The 15,843-nt window shown below is 33.9% G+C and overlaps 1 protein-coding gene across 5 annotated transcripts in view; it reads left to right on the top strand.

Annotated features, from left to right (window-relative positions):
- VPS13B (vacuolar protein sorting 13 homolog B) overlaps positions 1 to 15,843 on the top strand; it is a 763,452-nt gene that overhangs the window by 402,256 nt on the left and 345,353 nt on the right. For all 5 annotated transcript variants that reach the window (XM_047723595.1, XM_047723597.1, XM_047723594.1 and 2 more), the window contains one exon: positions 8,387 to 8,590. In XM_047723595.1, the coding sequence (XP_047579551.1) occupies positions 8,387 to 8,590 (204 nt within the window). The remainder of the gene's footprint in view (positions 1 to 8,386; positions 8,591 to 15,843) is intronic.

Genomic DNA, 15,843 nt, shown 5'->3' with positions numbered 1-15,843 from the left:
TAGACAATAAAGATGCTTCTAAATAATCTATGAACCAAAGACAAAATCACTTGGACATAAGAAAATATTTTGGTTGAATGACTAAAAAAAAGTGGACATAGTAAAGTAGTCTTCAGAGGAAAAACATAATTTTAAATATTTACATTAGAAAGGAAAAAAGATCTTAAGTCATTCACTTAAGGGTCCTCTCTAGAAAGCTAAAAAAAGAACAAGATAAACCCGAAAGAAGTAAAAGGCCAAAAATAATAAAGATAAGAGCAGAGAAGACTAGTACAATAAAAAAAAGAGAGAAAGATAAAATACAAATTACCCACTTTGGGAATGAAGAAGGAGGATTATCACACAGATTCTATAGACTTTAAAAAAAATAATAGAATATGAACAACTTCATGCCAGCAAGTGTAACAATTTAGATGAAAAAGAAATTTTTACTGTAAAATTACTGTACAGAAAAATATACAAAATAGAAAATCTGAATATCCTTTTAATTCTATAAAAGAAATTAAATGTGATATAAAAATAAGTTTTAAAGAAAAATTCAGGCCCCAGTGGGTGAATTTTACCAAATATTCAGGGGGAAAAAAATAGGAAATTTTCACAAATTTTTTTCCAGAGATATAGAATGAAAGATTCCTTTCCAAATTGTTTTATTTATTTTTTTTAAAGATTTTATTTATTTATTTGACAGAGAGAGATCACAAGTAGGCAGAGAGGCAGGCAGAAGGGGGTGGGGGTAAGCAGGCCCCCTGCCCAGCAGAGAGCCCGATGCGGGGCTCTGTCCCAGGACCCTGAGATCATGACCTGAGCCGAAGGCAGAGGCTTTAACCCACTTTAACCCCGTTAATAAATGGTGATAAAGTAGGGTTCATCTTAGAAATTCAAATTTGGTGTAATATTAAAAAATCATTTAGTAGAATTCACCGTATCAATAGAAGAGCTGAGAAAAATCCTATGAAAATTTCCATAGATGCAAGCAAAACTTTTGACAAAATTTAACCACCCATTCATGATAAAAACTCTAAGCAAATTACAAATATTAGAGAATTTTTCAAAGCTGATAAAGGATATATGTAGGAAATCAGATATCATATTGAATTGTTTTCCACTAAAATACAAAAAAAGCCCAGAATGCCTGCTTTTATTACTTAATCTGTATCATACTAGATGTCCTAGCCATTCCAATAAACCAAAGGAAATTAAAAGGCATAAAGATAAGGAAAAAGTAAAGATCTTTCTATTTGCTTATGATAAAATGTTTTATAGAAAATCCTAGAGGAATTAACAACCTATTAATAAAATTATCAAGGTTGTAGGAGACAAGAGTAATGAATAAATATCAGTTGTATTTTTGCATAGTAGCAGCAAACAGCTAGAAACTGGAATGAATCCATTCTACTTATATTGATATCCAGAAACATGAACAAATGAATCTAACTAAAGATGTCCAAGTTTTACTGTGAAAACCAGAAAGCATTGCTGGGAGAATTTAAAGAACCTAACAGGAGAGATATACCTATTCATAGATTGGATCAGTCAATATTGTTCAAAGGGCAGCTCTTCCCAAATTGATTTTGATATGGGCATAATCAAGTTTAAAAACACTTTCTCTTTGAAAGACACAATGAGATAGCAAAAAGTCATATACTAAGAGAAAGTGTTTTGTTTTGTTTGTTTTATAAGGTTTTAAGGGGTGCCTGGGTGGCTTAGTCGTTAAGCGTCTGCCTTCAGCTCAGGTCATGATCCCAGAGTCCTGGAATCGAGCCCCACATTGGGCTTTCTGCTCAGCGGGAAGCCTGCTTCCACCTCTCCTCCCCCCGTTCGTGTTCCCTCTCTCACTGTGTCTTTCTCTGTCAAATAAGTAAAATCATTTTTAAAAATTTAAAAAAATAAAGTTTTAATGTATTAGACCGTGTGTGAGGTTTGGGAGGGGGGGAGGTGGGAGAAGCAGAGGGAGAAGGAGAGAGAGAATCTCAGGTACTACAAGTCCAATACTATAGACCTCATCCAGAAGTGAGGAGAACAAAGATGAATAAGATAAACACATTGTTGGGGAGCAAGACTATTCTGTCCCTTCAAGGTCCTTCTAGGTGGACTAAGAATCAAGTTGACATCAGAGAGATTAACAGGAGAAAATCAAATTTAATATTTGGGTTGAAAGACTTAAATGTGAGAAAGGAAACCATCAAACTCTTAGGGGAGAACACAGTCGTACACACATATATATGATGGAATATTACTCAGCCATCAAAGAGAATGAAGTATTGCCATTTGCAAGGGCATCCATGGAGCTAGAGTCTATTATGTAAAGTGAAATAAGTCAGTCAGAGAAAGACAAAACCATATGATTTCATCCACATGTGGAATTAAAGAAACAAAACAGATGAGTATAAGGGTGGGGAGGGAGAAAGAGGGAAGGAAACCATAATAGACTTTTAACTATAGAGAACAGAGGGTTGATGGAGGGAGGTGGGTGAGGGGTAGGCCAAATGGGTAATGGGCACTTGTAATGAGTACTGGGTGTTGTATGTAAGTGATGAATGACTAAAATCTATCCCTGAAACCAGTATTCCTTTATATGTTAACTTAGTAGAATTTGAATAAAAACCTGAAACAACAATAAAAAATAGCATATGTGTGGAGAATCAACAAGAAATAGAAATTCCAAAGATAGGCAAAATTAGGTATACATGTCATCTTGGACTAAGGTTAAGGAACAGGGGTCTGGACTTCAGAGGAAAGGAATGCAATTTATAGAAAGATAAAAAAGAGCAAATGTTTAATAAATTAATATTTGCTGGGCCACTCAGAAACAATGGGACATAGAGGAATTTTATCAAGCAGGCCTTGCTCTATGTTCCTCCCAGTCTACATACCTCGTTCATAACATACTGTAGTTCTTAGTCTCATAGTTCTCTTCCTGGAGCAGGTCCTCTGCCTGAATGCTTTGAGGCAGTTGTGGGGGACGTAAAGAGCTTTACCTGAATCTACCGGGTTTTGATTGCTTTTTAATTCAATATAATCTTCATGTCAGAGTGGGCCATCGTGGGGCGGCCTGTCCTTGGCCTATGCAACATGAAGAAGGCCATGCCTGCACACATCTTAATGCATCTGTTAAAAGCCACAGATAAAGAGCAAATCTTGAAAGTACCATGAGAAAAATAACGCATTACTACAAGAGAACCAAGATTTGATTGTTAGATTACGTCTCCTGAGTATAAAGATCAAAAGAGTAACATCTTTATTTTTTTTTTTAAGATTTTATTTATTTACTTGACACAAATAGGCAGAGTGGCAGACAGAGGAGAGGGAGAAGCAGGCTCTCCGCTGAGCAGAGAGCCCAATGCGGGGCTTGATCCCAGGACCCTGGGATCATGACCTGAGCCAAAGGCAGCTGCTTAACCGACTGAGCCACCCAGGTGCCCCTAGAGCAACATCTTTAAATTGTGAAAATAAAAAAATAAAAACAGCCTATCAACCCAAAATTCTAAATTAAAAAATAATGTTTATGAATAAAGACTAAATAAAGACATTTTCAAATAAAGGAATCTATCACCAGTAGAACTGCACTGTAAGAAATCTTAAAGGAAGGGCACCTGGGTGGCTCAGTCGGTTAAGTGGCTGCCTTCTGTTCAGGTCATGATCCCAGGGTCCTGGGATGGAGCCCTACATCAGTCTCCCTGTTCAGTGGGGAGCCTGCTCCTCCCTCTCCCTCTGCCTGCTCCCCCTACTTGTGTTCTCTCTGTGTCAAATAAATAAAAAATCTTAAAAAAAGAAAATAAATCTTAAATAAAGGATGTCTTTCAGGCTGAGGGGAAATGAAACCAGATGTTCGAGCATCTTTTTAAATGTTCATTCGCCATTGTGTTTGTGAATTGACAGTTCATATTATTTACATTAATTTGTATTTTCCTGTTTATGAGTAAGGTTGAACAGTTTTTGAATGTTTATTGGCCAAAGAACTTGTTTTATGAATTGATAATTTATATATTTTATCTAAATTTTCTATTAAATTTCTTAGCAATTTGAAGAGCTTCCCTTAGGCTCTATAAATACAAACCCTGTATTTGTAATGCAGTTATTTGCCTTCATGGCGTCTTTTACCAAAAATGTTTAATCTTTCTTACTGAAATATATCTATAGGCCTGTTTTTATTTTCTGGGTATCCTACCTTACAAAGAATACCATGGGCCCCTAAAATGCATCCACATGCATCCTAAAATTTATCATTTATTTTTAAGATTAATGACTCAAAATAACCTTTTTTTTTTTTTTTTGAGTGGTTTCTCACTAATCCATTTGTTTTGGTTTTGTTTTCATGAATAACAGTGCTTCTTGTTCTTTTTGTGCCATGGACTTCTTTGAGAATCTAATAAAAGCTATGAGGCTGTTTCCTAAAGTAATGTATATACCCACCAAATTTTGCATACATTCTCGGAAGCTTTGTGGAGTACTGATTTATAGCCAGTACATAAGATTCTTGATTCCATTTTAAGAAAATATTTCCTTCATAAATACCAATTTTTGGTTTACTCATTAGTGATACCAGAAGTTTTGATATGGAATATTAATTAATTTGATTCATTATTGCTTAGATACAAAACCTTCAAGTAGTTTATATATTTTAAAATAAAGGGCAAACTCTGTATGTAGGGCATGCCCAGAGCAAATTCTTTATCCTGTTAGATGTTACTGTAGGTCTGTGTATCAACTATGGTGAACTGAACTACTGTGTCAGTTCTTAGAACTCATTGCTGTTCAAGGGCCTTAGACAGTATAAATATTTAACCCAGTTGAATATTCAGTTTTTTTTTTCCTAAGGGTGATTTTCATTAACCCTTCCCTTTAACTTAACTGTTTAACAGTTACCAAAGTTACACAATTCTCTTTAATGTCTTTAGAAACTAGTTTCTTTGATCTTAAAAATTATATTTACTCTAAAATTAAAAGACCCTGTAGAATCCTGTTTTCAATATAAAATTTCCCTTTAATATTATAAAAATTTCCCTTAGCCAATAAATTGATATATTTTATTTTCTTATACGGCATTTCTAGGAACATAAAACCATCTTTACATTTTTGGGTTGTGAGTATGTAGAACTAGAGAAAGAATGGGTTTATGCTTTTTATCCTGTTTATTCATAGTTTTTATTGCTGTAACTTATGTTCAGTTTTAAGAAGGGCTCTGAAATTTGACATTACTGTCTAGGAAAACAGCACTGAATTTAAACAAACTGGGTTTGTATTCTCGTACCACTCACTCATTCTTAATTTTTCTGAGCCCCGATTTTCATTTTTATCTTTAAGCAAAATTAGACTGGGTAAGGGTTATGCTTTATATGAAGAGTCTTTTTAAAAATATTTTTGGAGGCAAGAACTTTTTTTTTTTTGAAACTGAGCTCCAATAATTAGTGACAACCTACTTGCCAAATGAGCTAGACTTTTTAAGTTTGTATTCACTTAGAGCTCTGGTGTTCACTGTGGATTAGTGATGCTTTGTTGAAATTCCATTCCTGCTTGGTTTCCATTGAAATTGTATATCCATGGTTTTCTTCTTCTATCTATGGTTACTCTTTTATCTGAGTCTCTCTCCTAATACCCTGCAAAACAAGTTCTTCCTGCCTAACTGGATAGAACTTTTCTTTTCATTGCCCCTATATCATTTCCTGCACTTGCTAGTCTTGTGACTGGAATGGCTTTTGCCTCCACTTAAATTGCATCTGCCCTTCAGGGAGGTATCTCTTTGAGAATTATCTCAGCCTCTCCAGTTCAATTAACTCTCCTTTATGATTGGTTATATATTAAATGAAAAAGTATATGTAAAGTTAATTTTTAAAAAGTAAAATATTACTTTTTTATATTCAGTAGGTTTTTTATATATAAGGTGTTAATATTTAGTCACTTTCAGAAATATACATAAAACCTCCTCATGTGGCACTCATTTTTAGAAATTTTTAAAATTTTATTAGGATATTCTTAAATGCAATAAACTGCACATGTTTAAATTATCTAATGCTATATGATTTGGCACATGAAACCATTCTCAGAATCAAGATAATGCATTCATCCATCATCTTCAAAAGTTTCTTTCTGCTACTGTGTTATCTTCTGTTTCACTACTTTCCCTGTTCCAGACAACTACTGATTCTGTCATGGATTAATTGTCATTTGCTAAGATACTGTATAAATAGAGTCATACAGTTGTATTCTGTCTCTCTAGCTCCCCCCCCTTATTTTTTTGCCTCACTTCTTTCATTCAGCATAATTATTTTGAGACTAAGCCTTGTTTTTCATGAATCCATATTGATTTCTTTTTACTCCTAGATACCATTCTTTTGTATGGATATATTGCATTTTGTTTATCTACTTGGTAAACATTTGAGATTTTTTTTCCAGTTTTAGATTACTATAGAAAAATTGCTATGAACATTTGTGTTCATGTTTTTGTGTGGACATAGACTTTCATTTTTCTAGAGTAAACACTTAGGAGTGAAATGGCTGGATCATATGGTAGGTATATGTCTTTTTCAGAAGCCACCAAACTGTATTCTGAATTTTGCCTTCCCATCAGCAGTAAATGAGAGTTTCGGTTGTTCTACATCTTTGCCAATACTGGTATGGTTAGGCTTTTTATAGTTAGCCATTTTAATAGGTGGGTAGTGGTAGCTCATTGTGGCTTGAATTGGCATACTTTTCTGTTACAGCTTGGAGGATAAGAATTGAACATTTATCTTTAAATTTTTTATTTTTTTAAAACCTTTGAATTTGGCAAGTCTGAATTCTGTAATAGCAGCTCTCTCCTTTGAAAATAAAAATATGTTTATAAAGTTTATGTCCATGATTGCTTGGTACATTAACTACACAATGTACTTAGTGACATTCATACAAATTATTTAAGTCTAATTGTTAAAGGAAATAAGAAATGGTGACAGTAAAAACATCAGTTCTCTTAAATAAATAAACTGTATGCCCTTAGAAGTATTTAGAAATTGTTTTCTTTGGTTTATGCTTTCCTTATTTGTCAGTTTTTATTGTTTAAGAAAAAGTAAAATAATCTTTTTTCAAAATATTTAGCAACACAATTTTTTCTTTTTAGTGAGAACTTAGTCTTGATTATGAAGGACAAAAGAATTTGAACTAAAATTTTTCTAAGAGGTTTTTTGTAAGATCTCTAGCCATTAGGATATTTTTTTAAGCAAAAAGAACTATAACCTGAGATTTGAGACTTCATCACACACAAAGCAAGAGAAAACTGTAACCCAAGTACTGTTCTATATCAAATAAGGGTTGACAACAGTGTTTTTATGCATCTGTTCTGCCCACATAAGAAGCCAGCTTTATCATCTGGATGTGTCCTGGGGCTGAAACTTCTTATAAATATGAGAATTTCACTTTTTTTTTTTTTAATGGCAAACGGAATATGGTATCCAGCTGTGGATTTGCTTATATATTTTGTTTGCATTTTTTTCTTTGGGCTTGTTTTATACAGTATATGGCAATATGTTGTCATACAAATTCCATGATTAATGCTTATTTATGAAATCTTATGTAAATATCTTAGAACTTAGTCAAACAATGTGCAAGTTAAACAGTTTTTTCTCTGAATATTGGAATGACAAATCCAAGGGGAATAGTAGGTTGGATAGTTTATGTTCTTTATCTATAGCAAAGTTTCATATGTAACATTTTCCTTTTACTATTCTATGTTATGTCATTCTTTTTTACTTTATTTTGCTGGGCAATTAATCCCGTTTCAGTTTTATCCCTCAGAAAAATAAGGAGAATTTAAATGTGGAAATCATTTAGAAATAAGAATGGTAATTATTTCATATGTAATTAAGTAATCATATTTACTAGTATATATTTGATATGAAATTCTGATATTGACCTCTGCTTCAGAGGCATTTCTTTGTGTTTGTTCTATTAGTCATATATTAAAAGCAATCCACTGTCCCATAATAAGCTGTTTTGTTAGCATTATTACCATATTAACATGATTTTCCCACAAAAATGCTAAGTTGTTCATAAAATATCACAGTATGAATATGTGGCAAACTTTATGGGTAAATTCATTATATCTACTTCAAATTCAAATCATGATAAAATGTTTAAAGTTATAAACTTGTTACGTGAATTTTCTCTGTATATCTCATCAGAATCATAGTATCATAAAATATTTATGATCATATGTATAATTATACTATATAATATAATAATTATTTATAGATCACAATATAATATGATTAGTGGTACATTAACAGATTTTTATTTCCATATATTCTTGTTTCCTTAGACTTGTTTTAATTTTCTCACATGTAGTAATTTAGTTAATTGTCACTAGAAGTTGAAAGGCTTATTTTCCCTTTTTTTCTTTTTTCCTTCTGCTCAGGTGCAGCTCTTATATGAGCTAACTGAGATCATGAATAAGGTCTGGAATAAGATTCAGAGGAGAGGCAATCTCAGTCCTTCCTCAGCCTATCCGGAAACCATGGCAGGGCCGGGTCCTGGTTCTCCGGTGAGAAGCAGCGTAGGCACAATTCCTCCAGATACCAGCACATGCAGCCCATCTGCTGAGGTTGGAACTACTACTGAGGTAAGTGTTTCTGAAAAATTCTGTTGCCAGTGAAGGGTGATATATACCGCAGAGTTCTATACCAGGATTGAGAATGAAGATGACCTCACTTCTGTGGAAGCTGGCAGGTTCCGAAGGCTCATGGAGAGCTGTGGTAGCAGTGGCTGTTTATTAATGTTCCTTTTAGGTCCCAGGATTCTAATTACTTTCAGTAGGTAGTGGGGTAGTTCAGGACAGTGGAGGGTTCTCTGAAATGGAAAAAACTAAGACACAGTAAAGGTATGTTTCCTCAGATGTATGGAAACTTAGCAACTGAATGAAAATGAGGTTCATGCTCCTTTCCCCTGCCCCCTCTGTCCCTGCCCTTTTTGTAAACCACAGTGTTCTTACCATCTTTCCATTAGTGGTTTTTAATCCTGTCGGACCCAAAGTCCTCTCCTTCTCCTTTACAGTCATAGAAAACCTTCTTTTCATTTTTAGCACCCTAACCTCAGCCAACATGCCAGTGCCCTTTTAAAACAAATATTTTATAATGTCCCTTTACTATCCTGAAATGAAAATTAAAAATAATATAATCCACATATTTTCAAAAATATCTAATATCTTAAATAAAATATAAAGGATTAAAGAATATAATTCAAGGTATAATAACATGTATTTCATTATATGTATAAATGTTCAGACAAGACTATGTTAGAAGAAGATCTGATGAAGTAGTTAGGTACATATAATTATTGTGAATGTGAGTGATACAGATAGACTCGTGAAGGTCTATATCCAATATCACAAGTGGTACTGTTGTGGCATCATTTGTTGATGGTGTCATTTTCTGAAATAGTGGCAACCCTGGTAAAGATTTGAACAAAACAATATTCTTTTCATTTCAATAGTTATGTTTCTGGAACTGTTGGTATGTAAAAAAATCGTGCAGAAAATGCCAAAAAAATAGTGTTTAGATCTAAAACTGAGTTCAATTTTATTTCCAAAGTTGATATACAAGATTTTCACTTGTATAAATTTCCATGAGCTAGGGAGCACCCGTGTGACTCAGTCAGTTAAGCATCTGCTTTGGCTCAGGTCATGATCCCAGGGTCCTGGGATTGAGCCCCATGTTGGGCTGCATGCTCGGTGGGAAATCTGCTGCTCCTTCTCCCTCTGTCCCCTCCCTGCCCTGCACATATTCTCTTTGTCTCTCTTGAATAAGTAAACAAAATCTTTAAAAAAAAGATTCTCTAAGATAATTTTTGTTTCTCAGGGCAGTCTTATTCATCATAGAACCTCTTGATTCCCCTACTCCAAACCTTTAAATGCCAGTAGTGACACCCAGTCATTGAGTCAAAGAAAAACATCCTAATACATTTCCAAAACACACGCTAGGGTGCTGAAGTTGTGCCACTGAGAACTACTGGAAAAGACAGAGGTAGAAGTTGTTTCTGTTTCTGCCTACAGATATCATTTCCTGTGGAAATAAAGTTACCGGCAAAATACAGAATTGGAATAAGAAGCAAGTAAAGGAAAATTTTTTTTTTTTCAAACAAATCAGTAAAGGCAATCAAACTCAGTTAAATGGGCATTGTTTTTACTTGTTCTGAGGCTCTAACACATATTAGAATAGATTTATTAGAAAACAGCATAAGCAACTTCTCTGTCCCTGCTCATTCTAAATTCTGAAAAACACAGTGACCTGAGTGATAGGTATTACTTTGTTCACCCCCCACCCACCCAAATGAGGCATAGGTCAAGAATCTAGAAATGTGCCATATGAAGTTAATGGGGCATATCCTTTCTAGGGTAAAAGCAGTGAGTTCTTTCTTGGAGATTCCTAATGTTCTTAGAATACAAAAGCTCCTGCAGTTTAAAACAACAACAACAACACTGTATTGAATGCAGTAGTGTCCAAACTTGGTTAACTAAAGACTTTTTCTGCATATTAACATTGCACAGAATACACTTTGTGAATATTTTGGAAGAGTAATCAAAGCTTGGAGTGATAAATTGCTAGACAAAGGATAGTACAAGTGCAATTGATAAATGAAGTTAAATAATAGAGACATTTCACTGGCAGAAAGGAAAATGTTCCATTAAATGATTGTTTGCTAAGTACTTTATTTACAGGGATGTCCAGATAAATGTGACTACCTTTTTGGGGGAGTGGCTTTTTATTAGAAACATTTAAAAAACATTAAAAGACCAGTAAAGACAGCACTCTCATGGAATGGTCCCATCTAGGGACTGCCATTCACACAAAGTACAGTATAACCTACTCAAAAGAACATAATGGCCCTGTACAAGACATAATAGAGATGAATATGGCCTGTAATTGTAGGAGTATGATTAACAAATTTATTCTATGAGATCTATGGGAATTTTAAAGAGAAGGTGACATTTCAGATGGATCTTAAAAATGATACATTAGTAACAATTTTGTTTTAGTAAATGTATTACAATATGATAAGCTAGAAGAATGATGTCTTCATTAGCCAAAATGGGGAAATTAACAAAGGGAAAGATTAAAAAGGGGAGATTTTTTTTCAATCCCATAAAAATGAATTAATTCTGATTTTAAAAATAAATTCCATACATTACTGAAATTAAATTTAGAATGTTGAGAATTCTTTCTGATTGAGTTATAGACATTAACAATGAAAATGTTCCTAGTGGATTTATTCGTTTTGTGTTAGCTGTGGGTTTTTTTTATTAACATAAAATGTGTTATTTGTTTCAGAGGTCCAAGTTTGTGAATCATCAGTCTTACACAATTCACAGCACTCACCATAGCACATACCCTCCCCAGTGTCCATCACCCAGCCACCCTATCCTTGCCCCCCAACCCCAGCAACCTCAGTTTGTTTCCAGTTTCATTTTTCTGCATGTGGCTGTCTAATTTTCCCAACACCATTTGTTGAAGAGGCTGTCTTTTTTCCACTGGACATTCTTTCCAGCTTTGTCGAAAATTAGTTGACCATAGAGTTGAGGGTCCATATCTGAGCTCTCTATTCTGTTCCATTGATCTATGTGTCTGTTTTTGTGCCAGTACCATACTGTCTTGATGATGACAGCTTTGTAATAGAGCTTTAAGTCTAGAATTGTGTTGCCACCAATTTTGGTTTTCTTTTTCAACATTCCTCTGGCTATTTGGGGTCTTTTCTGGTTTCATATAAATTTTAGGATTATTTGTTCCAGTTCTTTGAAAAAAAAATTGATGGTATTTTGATAGGGATTGCATTAAATGTGTAGATTGCTTTAGGTAGCGTAGACATTTTCACAATATTTATTGTACTAATCCATGAGCATGGAACATTTTTCCACTTCTTTGTGTCTTCCTCAATTTCTTTCATGAGTACTTTATAGTTTTCTGAGTATAGATTCTTTGTCTCTTTGGTTAGGTTTATTCCTAGGTATCTTATGGTTTTGGGGGCAATTGTAAATGGGATTACTCCTTAATTTCTCTTTCTTCTGTCTTGCTGTTGGTGTATAGAAATGCAACTGATTTCTGTACATTGATTTTATATCCTGACACCTTACTGAATTCCTGAATGAGTTCTAGCAGTTTTGGAGTAGAGTATTTTGGGTTTTCCCCATAAAGTACCATATCATCTACAAAGAGTGAGAGTTTGACGACTTCTTTGCCGATTCAGATGTCTTTTATTTCTTTTTGTTGTCTGATTGCTGAGGCTAGGACTTTAGTACTGTGTTGAATAGCAGTGGTGATAGTGGACTGCCCTGCTGTGTTCCTGACCTTAGGGGAAAGGTTCTTAGTTTTTCCCCAATGAGAATGATATTCACTATGGGTTTTCATAAATGGCTTTAATGATATTGGGGTATGTACCCTCTATCCTTACACTGTGAAGAGTTTTGATCAAGAAAGGATTAGCTGTGGATTTAATCTGACCTGTGTGAAGAAGATCTGTAAATGAAAGAATCTTACTGCAGAAGATTTATTTATTGGAGGAAGATCATGTAAAGCAGCTTACAGATGGTAACACAGACTTATGGAAGAAAAAGTAGCAAATATTTTCAGAATGTACCATCTTTTCTTGTTTACATAGTGTGGTTAAGAAAAGAGGTGAGTAGTCCAATATGGTTTTGAAACATACAATTACTTGTGAAACTTGTTCTCTGAGAAGTATCTTAAAATAATTTAGCTGCTTTATTTTCCATACATGGCAGGAGATTTTTGTGAAGACTGTTATGATATGATAACCAGTATTAGGGCTGAATCTAACTTTACAAATAAAAGGTGTCTGTGTATTGTGTATTAAATATTAAATATTTAATTTCTCTCCTTGCTCTCAAGATAATAGTTGTTAGGTGGAGATCAAGGTTAGCTATGTATCCTTTGAGTTTAAATTTCCCCTTTGAGAATTAGCCCATAAATGATGACATCTGAAAATACAATCCTTATTTTCTCCTGTGTGTATGAATGCTACATCTATGACTCAGTCTGTGGTTTAATTTATCCAGAATTCAAAATTTGTGCCCAAGTTTTCATTTTCTGATTTTTCTTTATTTATTATGCTGCTAGAATTGTGTGTAATGATCTTTGTAATTTTCGTTACTTTACTTTTGAGTTCTAGTATGTTAGGTATGTTACTGTGATCCCTTGAATTCCATTTTTAAAATTTTTTTTATAATGTTGATGAATTTGCCTGTATATTACTTACTAAATGGAAATAAACTTTGTTCTCTCACTGGAGAAGCTACTTAATAAATGGGGTTAGGAAGGACAATGAGGAGAGTGTACACATATATTTTGTGTTAATCCATTTTAAAAGCCTTTCTTCCTATTTGGACATGGCATTCCTAGAAAGCTCTTAGCATCCCTTTGCTCCTTTTGGTAGTTATCATCCTAATAATCTTTTGATTCTAAGAAGACATTTTATGAACAATACTGTCATGTAAGCAACATAAGTCTCTGTATACAGATTTGAGTATAAATTGTGTGGTTAGTTAGAGCAGTGCTTCCCTACCTTTTTCATGTCATTGCATATATAGAAAATGATATTTGTGTATGAAGTTATCAGAAAAATTTCTAAGTCACTGGAAGTTCCATTTACCTCAGATCCTGTCCGATGATTCTGAAAGCCAAGGGATCTATGTCTCAGCACAGTTGTGACACATCCCATGGTGTTTCCACACAATAATTAGGAAGCTCTGAGTTTACTTTTAATATTTTTGTTATTGCCCCAAAACTAGTTGTTGTTAAATTTAAATAAAATTGTTACATTGAGATTGTTTTATAATTATTTTCTACCCTCCTCTCCCATTATATCAAAATAGTGGTATTATAAAAGCATAGGACAATTGTGATATATGCTTTAATTGTTGTGATACACTCTTCTTCATATAGCCAGGGCCAAGGAGAAAATTAAAAGTTAAATCATAATGACATATTTATTTAATCCAAAACAGGTTTTAGAAAATCTATTGTGAAGTTTCATGGGTTATTTGACTGATTACTTGACTGCTTAGTTCTGAGTAAGTCCCAGTATTGTCTTCATCTTTATAAGAGCTGGGAGCATAAAAGGCATACCCTTGATTAAACTGAAAATGTTGCCATTGCATAATTTATATATAGAAATATGGCTGACCTCAGGGCCTAATGCAAAAATTTTATGGAGGAGATTTATATTAGCTTTATATTTTGGAGTACCCACTGAACTAAGTACTTTACTAGCAGTATTTCTTTTTTTATTTAATTAATATATAATGTATTATTTGCCCCAGGAGCACATGTCTGTGAATCATCAGGCTAACACATTTCATAGTATTCACCAAAGCACATACTCTCCCCAATGTCCATCACCCAGACACCCGATCCTTACACCCCTTCTCCCAGCAACCCTCAGTTTGTTTTGTGAGATTAAGAGTCTCTTATGGTTTGTGTCCTCCCAATCCCATCTTGTTTCATTTTTTCCCTCCTACCCCCCACGACCCTCCGCCCTGCCTCTCAAATTCCTCCTGTCATAGAGATCATATGATAATTGTTTTTCTCTGATTGACTTTTTTCACTTAGCATGATACCTTCTAGTTCCATCCACATAATTGCAAATGGCAAGATTTCGTTTCTTTTGATGGCTGCATAGTATTCCATTGTATATATATACCACATCTTCTTTATCTGTTCATCTGTTGATGGACATCTAGGTTCTTTCCATAGCTTGGCTACTGTGCACATTGCAAGCAGTATTTCTTTTAATTCTCAAACCAATGTTATGAGGTGGGTAATATTATCATTTCCCTTTTAGACTAAAAAATTTGTGGCTACAGAGGTTAAGTAATTTACTTGAGGTGAGAGAGAGAATAAGTAGCAAACCTGAAATGAAAATTTCTGCATTTCTACCCAAGTCTGTAATGTATACTATCATATGAATTATGGGACACAGTGCATTTGATAAATCTTTCTTTTTTAAGTAAATTGTTGCCACTAAGTATAGATGTATTATTTATCCCGCTCAGCACTTGTGGTTTTCTGGTATATATTTTTTCAGTTCTGGGAATGTTCTCGGACAATATCACTTGAGAAAATACTTCTACATTATCTTTAGTCTCTCTTTCTAGAACTTTTTCTCTTTCCATGTCTTTGAACCACTTTTTCTTTTGTTTTGGTTTTTGGTTTTTCCCCTTTTTTCACATTCATAAGCCTCTGTTTTCTTTCTAGGTTATTTCCTCAATTTCACTATTGTTACTGTCAATTATTGTTAAATATTGACATATTGTTAATTATGATTTTATGTCCCACTTAACTTTTATATGTCAATTTTTTATTGTAAAATACACCAATAAAATTACATTTTATTGTAAAATACACGTAAAAATTACCATTTTAACAATTTTAAATGTACCATTCTGTGGCACTGTTGTGCAACCATCACCATCATCCAGTTTTTTAATCTTACTCAACTGAAATTGTATACCCATTAAATAGTAACTCCCCATCTTAACCATTAAGCTTTCAAGTCCGTGAACATGGAACATCTTTCCATTTATGTGCATATTTGTTTCATTTCTTTAGCAATATTTTGTAGTTTTCAGCATACAAGTGTTAAACCTCCTTGGTTAAGTTTATTCCTAAGTATTTTGTTCTATTTGTTTATTTATTTTGAGAGGGAGGGAGAGAGAGATTCTTCAGCAAGCTCTATGCTTAGCATGGAGCTCAAGCAGGTCTTGATTTTACAGCATTAAGATCATGACTTGAGTGGAAAGCAAGAGTCAGACGTTCACCCCACTGAGCTACCCAGGTGCCCCAGTATTTTATTCTTTTTGATGCAGTT

This window comes from Lutra lutra, chromosome 4 (assembly GCF_902655055.1).
Source record: "Lutra lutra chromosome 4, mLutLut1.2, whole genome shotgun sequence".
In the NCBI taxonomy this organism is placed as follows: Eukaryota; Metazoa; Chordata; class Mammalia; order Carnivora; family Mustelidae; genus Lutra; species Lutra lutra.
Note: the sequence above shows the minus strand (reverse complement) of the source record. Positions and strands in the feature narration are given on the sequence as shown.